General features: G+C 43.1%; 1 protein-coding gene across 3 annotated transcripts in view; it reads left to right on the forward strand.

Annotated features, from left to right (window-relative positions):
• Klhl22 (kelch like family member 22) overlaps nt 1–14,145 on the forward strand; it is a 52,114-nt gene that overhangs the window by 33,787 nt on the left and 4,182 nt on the right. For all 3 annotated transcript variants that reach the window (XM_042666151.1, XM_042666154.1, XM_042666153.1), the window contains exons 5-6: nt 152–344; nt 13,237–13,470. In XM_042666151.1, coding sequence (XP_042522085.1) covers nt 152–344; nt 13,237–13,470 — 427 coding nt within the window. The remainder of the gene's footprint in view (nt 1–151; nt 345–13,236; nt 13,471–14,145) is intronic.

The following is a 14,145-nucleotide window of genomic DNA, read 5'->3' on the forward strand; positions in this document are numbered from 1 at the left end:
GGGTAGCTCTAGGTCAGTGTGTTCTTGTGAATGGAGAGGGGATGTTCAGAGTGGGTTCTGGCATGGAAAACAAAGAGGAGTAGGAAGTGTGGGCCCTGAAGATCAAGCTGCCCTCCAGGTCAGTGACATGCTGTCCTCCTGTTCCTTAAAGGTATGACCCAAGGCATAACCGCTGGTTCCAGATCCAGTCATTGCAGCAGGAACACGCAGACCTGTGTGTATGTGTCGTGGGCCGGTATATCTATGCTGTGGCAGGCCGAGACTACCACAACGACCTGAATGCAGTAGAGCGCTATGATCCCGCCACCAACTCCTGGGCCTATGTGGCTCCACTCAAGAGAGAGGTAAGGAAGCCCTCCAGGAGATGCCTTCTGCTAGGTCGCTTTCCCCAGGCTAGGCACAGAGGCTTGAGCAGAGCCCACCACATACTTCCCAAGATCCTGCACTGTGTATGATATAGAACCTACCAAGGCTCAGCCAGGAAACCAGGGGAGGAGCTGCATTCCTCAGACTGATGTTCCCTCCTCTTAAGTCTCACATGTGGAGGCTGCTATACCACCTTGGCAAAGTAAGCTGTTTAACCCAGTAGTTCCATGTAGAGAAGAAGCTCCCCCTTTACTGTCCACTAGCCTAGCTAGTCTAGTCTAGCTAGCTGAGATGAGCTAGCTAGAACATTTTCAGAAATGTCAAATAGGAGGGACCCTGAGAGAGGAGGGCTCTCAGCAGCCTGCCTCACAGGCCTGGGCTTGGACTTATGCCCCACAAGTCCTCAGAGGAGGATGAGGCCTTCTAGAAGGCATAAAAATGGTTTGAAGTTTTATCCTTTCTAAAAATTTCTTTTTATTAGCATACATTAATTGTATAAGGGGAAGTTTCATTGTATCATTCCTATATATTATATCTTGATTAGCAATTTTGACAGTTTCATTGTTCTATTTTCATACATACAAACAAACCTCAACCATATTCATCCTTTTACTCCCTTTGTTAACCTAACCCCCTCCCGCTGGTGCCACCACTGCAACGCAGTCTGGTTTACTTTCTCATCATTTTGTTTTGTTTTGTATGTATTAATTATACCAAGGGATCTTTATTTTGTTATTTCATGTGTGCATATATTATGTTTTGTTCAGGAAAAACACCTCTCCATTGCTTTCTCTTTCCTTGTCCCTATCCTCTCTTCCAACAGCTATCATTGGGATTATTTATGCCACTAAAGTTTTATTTTATTTTATTTTTTGCCAGTCCTAGGGCTTGAACTCAGGGCCTGCGCACTGTTCCTGAGCTGCTTTTACTCGAGTCCAGCACTCTTACCACTTAAGCCACAGAGTTACTTCCAGCTTTTTCTGTTTAAGTGGTACTGAGGAATCAAACAGCACTCTACCATTGAGTCGCATTCCCAGCCCTGAAATTTTATTTTTTTTATGTTAAAAAAAAATGACATGCAGCCTGTATACTACTACCTTGGTTTATTCCAATTTGGAGACCCTTAAAATTATATTCATTATCAGAAGTGATGCTTTAGGGAAGCACTTTCTCTCTCTCTCTCTCTCTCTCTCTCTCTCTCTCTCAGTTGTGGGGTTTGGGCCTGTCCTCAGCTCTTCAGCTCAAGGCAATCACTCTGCCATTTGAGCCACAGTGCCACTTCTGGTTTTCTGGTGGTTTATTGGAGATAAGAGTCTTATGGACTTTCCTGCCTGGGCTGCCTTTGAACCTCGATCCTCAGATCTAAGCCTCTAAGTAGCTAGGATTATAAGCATGAGCCACCAGCACCTGGTACAGTTCTCGTTTATCCTATGGTTCTGAGGTACTTGAACCATAGTTCAAGTGTGAGATCCTAGAAAGGAAGAAGCCTTGTTGGTCTTAGGTTTCCCAAGGCCCAGCCCCACATTCTGCTGGGGCCAGCCATGCTGTATGCAAAGCACTTGTTACAAGCAGACACCTTTGGGATCTCAAACCTTCCAAAGGCAGAGTCATGTGAGCACATATTGGCCTGCACTGACCTGGTGGCCTTTGAGAACTTTCCACTGCCTGCCATATTTCCCTCACCCTTCCTCAATTTCCTCAGGGACTGAGACTTCAATCCTTGTAGATCAGGACTGGGATCTCCCCTCACCACCCCAATGTGTCCAACTCCTCTACCTAGGTGGCTAGCCCATTCTTGCCATTCCTGCCATTCTCCCAGTTGATTCCTACCATTCTTCCTCCAGGCAGCTGTGGACTTCCAGTCAAGGCCTATCCCTTGCTCCTCAGCTTTGTCAGGGAAAGGAGGTCTTTTTGAAGGGGCACTCCCTAACCTAGTCCTAGAGAAAGGAGAAGGCTTTTCATGGAAAAGTTCAGGATACCCTTGAGGCCTGGTGGATACTATTTGGAATCCATTCGTTTTCTATGCTGAAGGCAGTTGCAGTTCTCCTTCTTGACCACAGAGGGGCAGGCGTGACCTTCAACCAGCTTCATCCTAATGGCCAGTTCACCTTCCATTAGCATGAGTTACTAACCAGTTCCCACATTTTAAATCCTGGAGATCTAATAGTGACAAAAATAACAAGCCTCACCCCTAATAAGTTTTCAGCCCTTACAGGAGATACTATCAGTAACAACCTCCAAAGTCAGTAAATTAGTTATAACTGCAGTAAGTGAGATGGGGCTAAAATAGATGGCACTGGCAATGTGACTGCTAATTCTATCTCAGGGAAACACCTGAAAGCCTTAATCCTAGCACAGGGATTTGTAAGACAGTGACTGCTCCAGGGTGGAAGGCTAGCCTTGATAAAGAAAGACATTTAATCTCTCCTTTTAGAGGGTAGATGCTAAGTGCCCTCTTTTTTAAAAAAATTTATTGTAAGGGTGATGTACAGAGGGATTACAGATACATAAGTAAGGTAATGAGTATATTTCTTGTCAAACATTGAAGATGTCCTCTTGAAAGCATTTTAGAGTTGCTCTGGGGGCCTGAGAACAATCACAGCTCAAGGAGTCTGGGAACACCTTGGCATAGAAATTGAGTATAAGTTAAAGTGAGGGAGAGTATCTCACAGGGCCCCACAGAGAAATTTAAGCTGTGAGGACCTTGCACTGACAGTTGAGATCCTGGGGTGGCTGCTTGAGACTCCTGGAAGAGATAAGTGATAGAGGCTTAGGATTCTCTTTGAAGGCATACAGAAGAGGCCTGGATATGACAGCCACTCTAGTGGGTTGTAGAGGAGTACAGCCATGTCCGCAGTTAAGATTCTGATGACTTGGACACTGGAATTGTAGGAGGTCCCAAACTCCTAGGCCAGGAGTGACTCAACACTGCTTAAAGCCAGGGCAGCAACAAAAGTTTGAAGCCTGAGGCTTGCCAAGTATTCAACCTTCAGGGACAGACCCTGACCTTCAAGTGTTGACTGTTGAGTGGGTCAGAGCTTTCCCATTCAGTTCATTTCAGTCATGCAATATTCACAGTTTCTTGCACCCTATGAAGATGTCTATATACTTATTTACACATATACATAGGAACAATTGAAAATTCATATTTTGTTTTACATAAGATTTTTGTTGTTCTTTTGATTTGGTTGTTTTAAATTATAGATAAATTTTCCCTCTGCCTTGCATTTTCATTTTAGTTCTGCTTTCCCTTTCTTTTCTCTGCAGTCATCATATCTAATCCACAACAACTGCTTTTCAGTTTTTAATCTCTCTCTTTTTTCCTCTTTTTTTGGTCAGTGGTGGCACTTGAACTCTGGGCCTGTGTGCTGTACCTCAGCTCTTCAGCTCAAGGCAAGCACTCTACCACTTGAGCCACAGTGCCACTTCCTCAGTTTTTAATCTCAAATCATAGTTTCTTCTCTTTCCCATTGCTCTTCCCCATTTTTTTTTTTTTTTTGTCAGTCATGGGGCCTGAACTCTGGGCCTGGGGGCTGTCCCTCAGCTCTTCAGCTCAAGGCTAGTGCTCTACCACTTGAACCACAGCTCCACTTCTGGCCTTTTCTGCTTATGTGGTGCCGAGGAATCGAACCCAGGGCCTCATGCATGCAAGGCAAGCACTCTACCACTGAGGCACCTTCCCAGCCCTGCTCTTCCCCATTTATACTTTCCTTCTGTGTATAATTAGAATTGTTCTCTTGGGGCTGGGAAGGTGGCTCAGTGGTAGAGCGCTTGCCTTGCATGCATGAGGCCCTGGGTTCGATTTCTCAGTACCACATAAGCAAAAAGAAAAAAGCCGGAAGTGGCGCTGTGGCTCAAGTGATAGAGCACTAGCCTTAAGCTGAAGAGCTGAGGGACAGTGCCCAGGCCCAGAGTTCAGGACCCACAACCGGACCCCCCCACCCCCAAAAAAAAGAATTGTTCTCTTGCCCATATTTTCTTACATCCATATTCCTCCATCTAGCTGGTAACTAAATTGCCCAGCCATCAGTTGTTCTTTATTTTAGTTTTTATGTGTGTTTATCTGTTTAGTTTTCTTTATTTCACTTTTCTCCTCTCTCAACATATTAACCACATCTTTTCTATTTATCTCATTCCACTTTCTTATTAACCACTTCTGTTCAGCTTAACTGCCACCCCTTCCTTCCCTGTCTAATCTAATATAGCCTAATCTATAATTATTCATTATTGTTATTCCTGCTATCCTTTCTATTACCACCTTGGTTAACCAAGTTCTCTCTAGATCATCAGGTGCACTTTTGCTTCTATATTGATCTAAAGATTTGGAGCCTTGGTGATCTTCATTAAAGATTACTGCAAACACAAGGTTATGGTTTATCAACTGTGATAGCTTTTGCAGGCAAGCTTTTTCACTGGGAGTAAAGAAGAGGTCTGCATACTACCAAGTAAACAGGGAAATACACTAGAACCAATTCACTACCCAGTCTTAGGTAATCTCCAAGAAATCACCAACTTAAAGGACATAGCAGATTTAAACCTCTAGCCTAAAATCTAGGCCCCAGATAAGTAAATCCTAGCAGGAAGTCATAACATTTTAGAATAAAAGCTGGGTTCTGGTGGCTCACACTTGTAATCCTAGCTACTCAGGAGGCTGAGATATGAAAATTGCGGTTCAAGCCAGCCAGGGCAGGAAAATCCACCAGACTCTTATCTCCAATTAGCTACAAAAAAATCCAGAAATGGAGCTGTATCTCAAGTGGTAGAGCATTAGCCTTGAGCAAAAGGGCACCCAGGCCCTGAGTTCAAGCCCTAGGACCAGCACACACAAAAAATTTATGAATGAACAAGACAACATATTCCCCTCAAAGATCAGCAGTACTATAACAAAGGACTTTAATGATAGTGAAGAAGAAATTTCAAACAATGACAAGAATGTTCAATAAAATTAAAGACATGTCTAAACAGTTGAACAAATTCGAAGGGAATCAAACATATGAGTGAACTCAAAAAGAAGTCAAACATACTGAGTATCTTAGCTCAAGTCTGTAATCCCAGCTACTTGAGAGGAGATCAGGGTATTGCATTTCAAAGCCAACCTGGGAAAAACGTTCCGAAGACTGAATCTCAACTATTGGCTGAGTACAGTGATGCATTCTTTTCATCCCCTGTGACATGAGGATGGACCAGTAAGAGAATCACTGTCTAGGCATAAGATGAGACTCTATTCAGAATATAACAATATAACCAGTGCAGCTGGTTCATGCTTATAATCTTAGTTATTCAGGAGTCTCAGACCTGGAGGATAATAATTAAAAGCAAGCCCAGTCAGGAGTCTTTGAGACTCCATCTTTAATTAACCAGCAAAATGCCAGACTGGAAACATGGCTTAAGTAATAGAGCATCTGCCATGAACAAGAAAACAAGTATGGGTCTGGGAAGGTGTCTCAGTGGAGTGCTTGCCTCACATGCATGAGGCCTTGGGTTCAATTCCTCAGCACCACATAAACAAAAAGCCAAAAGTGGCACTGGGGCTCAAATGGTAGAATGATAGCCTGAGGGACAGTGCCTAGGCCCAGAGTTCAAGCCCCATGACTGGCAAAAAAAAAAAAAAAGAAGAAGAAGAAGAAAACAAGTAAAAGTGTGAGGCCCACAAAAGAGTAATGCAAATTGAAACAACACTGAGATTCCATGTCACCTCAGTTAATTTGGTCAACATCATCAATTTGAACAACAAATGCTGATGGGGATGGGGGGGGAAAGGACCTCTATTTCCCTGTTGGTGAGAATGTAAACCGCTCTGGAAGGCAGAATTTCCCTATGACCCAGCCATACCACTCTTGGGCATCTACCCAGAACATTACAAGTCAGGATACAGTAGACACCTGCACATCCATGTGTACTGCTGCACTGTTCACAAGAGCCAACTTATGGAAAGAGCCCAGATGCCCTTCAATAGATGAGTGGATGAATAAAATGTGGTATGTATACATTACCATTAGAAAGAATAAGATTCATTTGCAGGGAAATGGATGGACTTAGAACAAATCATGTTATATGAGATAAGGCAAACTCAGAGACAAATGGTGCATATTATCTCTCATATATGGAAGCTAAATCTAAAATATAACTGGACATGATAACCTATAAAGGACTCTAGGCATTCACACAGTCAGACTAAAGGAGCATACCATTTAGTCTATCCTTAAGGAAAGATTGCAAAAGTGTAACTCCTCTGAACATTTAAAATATTGTTTTGAAAAACAAATTCCAAGTCATACACTGATGGTTCACATCTGTAACCCTCGCTACTCAGGAGGTTGAGATCTGCCAGGCTGGGCAGAAAAGTAAATAAGACTCTGATCTCCAATTAACCACAAGAAAACTGGAAGTGGCACTGTGTTGCAAAGTGGTAGAACACTAACCTTGAGTGAAAGAGCTCAGAGACTGTGCCCAGTCAAGTCCCACGACTGGAAGGGGCTAGGGGAAACAACCACAAATACCAGGAAATGGAAACATGGGCTTTTCTTTGTTGTTAGTGGTGGTGGTGGTGGTGGTGGTGGTGGTGGTGGTGGTGGTGGTGGTGGTGGTGGTGGTGGTGGTGGTGGTGGTGGTATTTATGTTTGCTTTTGAGTTTTTTTTCTTTTTGAGTGGGCTCAGAGAGGGAGGAAAGAAGAAATGAAAGCTATTCAGTATATACTATGTAGAAAACAAACTATAACTTGTGGGCAGGGACAGAGAGGGAAACTGGGGGAAGAAAAGGAAGGGGTAATGTCCCCAAAAGAAATATATTCATTACCTGGCCGGGCGCTGGTGGCTCACGCCTGTAATCCTAGCTACTCAGGAGGCTGAGATCTGAGGATCGCGGTTCAAAGCCAGCCCAGGCAGGAGAGACCGTGAGACTCCTATCTCCAATAAACCACCAGAAAACCGGAAGTGGCACTGTAGCTCAAGTGGTAGCGCGCTTGCCTTGAGCTGAAGAGCTGAGGGACAGCGCCCAGGCCCAGAGTTCAAGCCCCACGACCGACAAAAAAAAGAAATATACTCATTACCTGACTTATGAAATTATAACCCCTCTGTATAACACCTTAATAATAACAATAAAATTATATTTTTAAAAGAAAGCAAGCCGGGGGCTGGTGCCTCAGGCCTGTAATCGCTGCTACTCAGGAGGCTGAGATCTGAGGCTTACAGTTCAAAGCCGTCCCGGGCAGGAATGTCTGTGAGACTTTTACCACCAAATAACCACTAAGAAACCAGAATGGCACTGTGGCTTAATGTAATAGAGCACTAGCCTTGAGCAAAAAAAGCTCAGGGACAGCACCCAGGCCATAAGTTCAAGCCCCACTATCAACAGCAACAACAAAAAGCCCCAAATAAAACAAAACAAAAAAGTGCAGGGCCACAACATTAATACCTATTATTGAAAAGAAAAGAAACAAATGAACAAAATAAAGTAAACAATGTGGGATATAAAGGAGGAAATCACTAAAGGAAATCATGGGGGGAAAATCAAATTGAAATCTTGTAAATGAAGTGCTCAATAGCCGCATAAAAAATGGCAGGGAGGGCTGGGAAGGTGGCTCAGTGGTAGAGCGCTTGCCTTGCATGCTCGAGGCCCTGGGTTCGATTCCTTAGCACCACATAAGCAAAAAGAAAAAAGCCGGAAGTGGCGCTGTGGCTCAAGTGGTAGAGCGCTAGCCTTGAGCTGAAGAGCTGAGGGACAGCGCCCAGGCCCAAAGTTCAGGCCCCATGACCAGACCCAAAAAAAAAAAAAAAATGGCAGGGAGCAGGGCATCGGTGGCTTATGCCTATATTCTAGTTACTCAGGCGGCTGAGATCTGAGGATCTCCATTCAAAGCCAGGCCGGGCAGAAAAGTCCCTGTGACACTCTCATCTCCAATAAAGTTCTCAAAAGAAATTTGAAGTGGTGCTGTGGCTGAAATGGTAGAGCCTTGAACACAAAGAGGCTCAGGGACAGCACCCAGACCCTGAGTTCAAGCCCCAGGATTGTCAAAAAAAAAAAGGCAGGGATTGAAGGTCAGTCAATCAAAAATATTTTAAAAACACTTAAGAAAATAAGAATGGCATTTATAAGAATTTTGGAGCACCATCAAAAGACCAAATCTATGAGTCATGGGTGTCGAAGAGATGCAAACTAAAGATATAGATAACCTATGTTAAAATCATAGCAGAAGCTGGGTACCAGTGGCTCATGGCTGAGATCTGAGGATCACGGTTCAAAGCCAGCCCAAGCAGGAAAGTCCGTGAGACTTATCTCCAATTAACCACCAGAAAACCTGAAGTGGTGGTGTGGCTCAAGTGGTAGAGCTCTTGCCTTGAGCTGAAGAGCTCAGGAACAGTGCCTAGGCCCAAAGTTCAAGCCCCAAGACAAAAACAAAAACAAAAGCAAACAAAAAAACAAGACCCAAGCCAGACTCTAGTGGCTCATGCCCATAATCCTCGCCACTCAGAAAGGTGGGATCTGAGGATAGAGGTTTGAAGCTAGCCTAGACAGAAAAATCCATGAGATTTTTATCTCCAACCAACTACCAAAAAAGTAAAAAGTGGAACTCTGGCTCAAGTGGTAGAGCACTAACCTTGAGCAAAAAATGCTCAGGGACAGCACCCAGGGCTGGCACAAAAAGGGTGTGTGGGGGGAGATATTAAGGTATGACTCAGTGGTAAGAGTATCATCCTTAAGAGTGAAGCTGTGAGGGCTGGAAATTTGGCTTAGTGGTAGAGTGCTTGCCTAGCATTCATGATCCCCTGGGTTCGATTCCTCAGAACTACATAAACAGAAAAAGCCGGAAGTGGCACTGTGGCTCAAGCGGTAAAGTGCTAGCATTGAACAAAAGAAACTCAGAAGCAATGCCCAGGCCCTGAGTTCAATCCCTGGTACTGGCCAAAAACAACAACAACAACAACAAAAAAAAAAACAACAGAGTGAAGCTGTGAATTCAAACCCTACTACCTACCATGAGAGAGAAAAAGAGTGGGGGGGAGAGAGAGAGAGATCTCAAATATCTTAATGATTCACTAAAGAAACAATAAAGATTAGAACAGAAGTTAATTAAGACTTAAAAAAAAAAGAGGGCTGGGAAGTTGGCACAGTGGTAGAGCACTTGCCTTGCATGCCTGAGGCCCTGGATTCGATTCCTCAGCACCACATAAGCAAAAAAGAAAAAAACCCAGAAGTGGCGCTGTGGCTCAAGTGGTAGAGCGCTAGCCTTGAGCTGAAGAGCTGAGGGACAACGCCCAGGCCCAGAGTTCAGGCCCCATGACTGGGCCAAAAAAAAAAAAAAAGAGTGGTGTTGAATGCAGGTGCTCATGCCTGTAATCTTAGGTATGGAGGAGGCTGAGATCTGAGGATTGTGATTCAAAGCCAGCTCAGGCAAGAAAGCACATAAAACTCTTACCTCCAATTAACCACCAGAAAACTGTAAGTGGAGCTATGTCTCAAAGTGGTAGAGCACTAGCCTTGAGCCAAAGAGCTTAGGGACAGCATACAGACCATCCTGAGTTCAAGCCCTACCACTGACCAAAAAAAAAAAAATCAATGAAACAAAAGGCTGATTCTTTGAAAAAAAATAAATAATATTGTTAAACCTCTTTCTAATTTGGTCAAAAGAAGGAACTAAAAGACCCAAAATCAAGAGAAAAACAGAGAAAAAGGATGAGGGTGGTGGTAGGAAACATCACAATAAATACCAATAAAATTCAGATCACTTGGAAAAAATTTATTCAAATAAACTGGAAAAATCTAGGAAAAAAATGAGTATATTTCTAGATGCATGTAGACTAAGGAGAAATAAGTCACTTATGCAAATCTAAAATTGAAGCCACAGTAGTTTACAAAAAAAAAAAAAAAAGAATGTTCAGCCGGGCACCAGTGGCTCGCTCACCCCTGTAATCCTAGCTACTCAGGAGGCTGAGATCTGAGGGTTACGGTTCAAAGCCAGCCCAGGCAGAAAAGTCTGAAAGACTCTTACCTCCAATAAACCACTAGAAAACTGGAAGTGGTGCTGTGGCTCAAGTGGTAGAGCACTCGCCTTGAGCTGAAGAACTGAGGGATAGCACCCAAGCCCAGAGTTCAGGCCCCACTACCAACAACAAAAAAAGAGTCCAAAACCTAATTGTTTCACTGCCAAATTCTTTCAGACTTTTAAAGAATGACTAGCACCAATACTCCTCAAACTTTTCTCCATTAGATTAAGGGCAAGAAATACCAAGTTGGTTTAATCCCCAGGATGCCAGGATGCAAGGATAGTTCAGTACATTCAATGCACATAATCAATAATATACGTAGTCATCTCAGTTGACATAGAAAAAGACTTTGACACAATTCAATATCCTTTGATGATAAAATACCTGAAAAAAATTAGGCATAAGAGGAGTGTATCTGAAGTTAAATGCTACATATGACAAGTATAGTCAACATCATACTAAAGAGAGAAAAAATAAATCATTTCTGTTAAAGTCAGGAATAAGAATGTTCACTCTCTGCCTTTTAACTCATAAAGTACTGGAATTATTAGCTAGAGCAATAAGACAAAAGAAATGAAAGGGATTGAAATAGAGAAGGGATAAGTCAAATTATCCTTCTTTGCAGATGATATGATCCTATACTTAAACACCCTAAGGATTCCACCGAAAAACATAAATCCGATAGACAGTTTCAGCAATGTATAATGATATAAAATCAACACTCAAAGTCATAGTTTTTCTGAGTGGCAATAGGAATATGCTGAGAAAAAAGCCAAGAAAAAAGCCAATTATATTTACAATATCCTCAAAAAATAAATCACCTACATATAAATTTTATTGAAGAAAGGAAAGACCTCTACTATTAAAACTATAAAACCACTGGGTGCTAGTGGCTCATGCCTGTAAACCTAATGACTCAGGAGGCTAACATCTGTGGATAGTAGTTCAAAGCTAGCCTGGGCAGGAAAGTTCATAAGATTATTATGTCCAATTAAACACTAAAAAGAGCCAGATGCCAGTGGCTCACGCCTATAATCCTAGCTACACTGAAGGCCGAGATCTGAGGATCTCAGTTAAAAGCCTGGGCAGGAAAGTCTGTGAGACTCTTATCTCCAATAAAACCACTAGAAAACCAGAAATGGTGCTGTGGCTCAAGTGGTAGAGCACTAGCCTTGAGCTGAAGAGCTGAGGGACAGCGCCCAGGCCCAGAGTTCAAGCCTAGGTCCAGCACAGAAAAACAAAAACAAAACAGTAATTTATAATAACAAAGAAAAAAAACTTGTAAAACCTTAAAGAAAGAAATTGAGTAACACTGGAAGATGTAAAGACCTTCCATGCTCATGGACTGGCAGAATCAATATCAAAGTAACCATAGGGCCAAAAGCAATCTACAGGTTCAGTGCAATCAAAATCTTAATTGTAGCCGGATACCAGTGGCTCATGCCTGAAATCCTAGCTACTCAGGAGGCTGAGATCTGAGAATCAGGATTCAAAGCCAGCTAAAGCAGGAAAGTTCATGAGACTCTTATCTCTAATTAACTACCAGAAAACCAGAAGTGGTGCTGTGGCTCAAGTAGTAGAGTGCTGTCCTTGAGTTGAAGAGCTGAGGGACAGCACCCAGGCTCAGAGATCAAGATCCACAACTGACCAAAAAAAAAAATCCTAATTTTCATTCTTAAAAAAAAAAAAAAAAAAATAGGAGGGGCTGGGAAGTTGTCTCAGTGGTAGAGCGCTTGCCTTGCATGCATGAGGCTCTGGGTTCGATTCCTCAGCACCATATAAGCAGAAAAAAGCTGGAAGTGGTGCTGTGGCTCAAGTGGTAGAGTACTAGCCTTCAGCTGAAGAGCTGAGGGACAGCGCCCAGGCCCAGAGTTCAAGCCCCTCGACCGACAAAAAAAAAAAAAAAGGAAAATAAGTCCTAAAATTTAGATCGAAGCAAAAAGACCACACCATAACAAAAATAATCCTAGTCAAAGGAACAACATTGGAATTAACACAATTCCAGATTTGAATGAACACTATTTGCATAAAATCTGCATACATCCTCCTTCATACTTTAAATCATCTCTCAATTACTACGCAAATAACTGTTATACTATATTTATGAAATAATTACCAAAAAAGTTTATGCTTGTTCACTACAGATATGTTTATTTGGCTATTTTTGACCTGCAGTTAATTGAATTTGCAGTTAAGGAACACATAGATACAGAGCCTCAACTCTATTTGATTTAATATCTCATTTCTTTCATGACCACATCATATTTAGTGTCTGTAGATGGTATCTGCAGACAAATCTGGAAAGCCAGTTCAGCAGGGATAGAGTTGCTTGGCCCCTGGAGTAGGGGAAAGGATGGAGTCCACTGAGGACTGGTCATCATTGCCTGTAAACTCAGGCTTTCTCCCTAATGGCTCTGAAAAGGGTACATTTATTTTCTTCTGGAATCCACGTATTTCCTTTAAGGGCAAAGGAAAGACAAAGGTTGTGTTTAATCTCTACGTATAGAGGTGTTGTCTCCCTTGGGAAGAGGTTGGGTTAATGAATAGTACAGTATTTCCTGGGAGCATTCTCCCCATTGTGTGAGGAGCAAGTCCAGATGTGGTGAAACTTTTTTTAAATATTTTTTTATTGTGAAAATACCATACAGAGGGGTTACAATTACATGAGTAAGATAATGAGTACATTTCTTATCAAGTATTGTTGCCTCCTCCTTTGTTTCCCCTTCCCATCTCTTCCCATCTCCCTTCCCTCCCCCCCACTCCCTGTCGTAAAACTTTTAAGTGTACTCAGGCAATTTGAGATTGTGATTAGCAGCCTCTGGACTGCCCACCTGTTCTATTTGCTGTCTTCTTGCCCATCCCTGCTCTCTTGGTGGCTCTACACAGGTGTATGCCCATGCAGGCACCACGCTTCAAGGAAAGATGTATATTACCTGTGGCCGCAGAGGGGAGGACTACTTGAAAGAAACACACTGCTATGACCCAAGCAACAACATCTGGCACACCCTGGCTGACGGGCCTGTGCGGCGTGCCTGGCATGGCATGGCCACTCTCTTTGACAAGCTGTATGTGATTGGGGGCAGCAACAATGATGCCGGCTACAGGAGGGACGTGCACCAGGTGAGCTGGGGCTGAGGATGCCCACTCAGTCAGTTTAAGGGTGACATGAATACAGTGGAAGGTGCAGGGAGTTGCCATGTGTTTCCTGACCCCATGGACACCTAACTCTCCTGCTGTGGTGTCTTTACTGGGGGAGCGTGTTACAGTCAGTGAACTCTCACTGCCACACTATCATCCCAAGTCCATAGTGCCTGTGATGCTCACTCTTGGTTTTACACATTCTGTGGGTTTACACAAAATAATGAAGGCTAAGGAAAAGCCTTTATACCTGGGCTCCTGCACCACGGGATTTCTGTTTCTACTTATGAATACTTTCTGCCTATTTGTATTCAAAGAGCACTCCAAGCTAGATGTAGTAGTCCACACCTGTGATCCCTACCCTTGGGAAGCAGAGCCAGGAGGATTGCAAATGTGAGGCCATCCTAGACTATATAGCAAGACTCCATTACACATAAAACAAACAGAAGACCATCCCAGGGGTTGCAAGCATGGCTCAGGTGATACCTGCCAATGAGTGATAATTGTCAGATACCAAGTTCAAGTCCTGGTCTCTGACAAAAGAGAGAGGGAAAAAAACCACATCCTGGAATGTTTCTCTCACTGACATTTGTCTAGGCAAATGCTCAGTCTAAATAACCACTACATGCCCCCACCCTCCAACTGGCTGTGAGTACC

Source organism: Dipodomys spectabilis, unplaced genomic scaffold (assembly GCF_019054845.1).
Source record: "Dipodomys spectabilis isolate Male_0828 unplaced genomic scaffold, ASM1905484v1 ptg000363l, whole genome shotgun sequence".
Lineage (NCBI taxonomy): Eukaryota > Metazoa > Chordata > Mammalia > Rodentia > Heteromyidae > Dipodomys > Dipodomys spectabilis.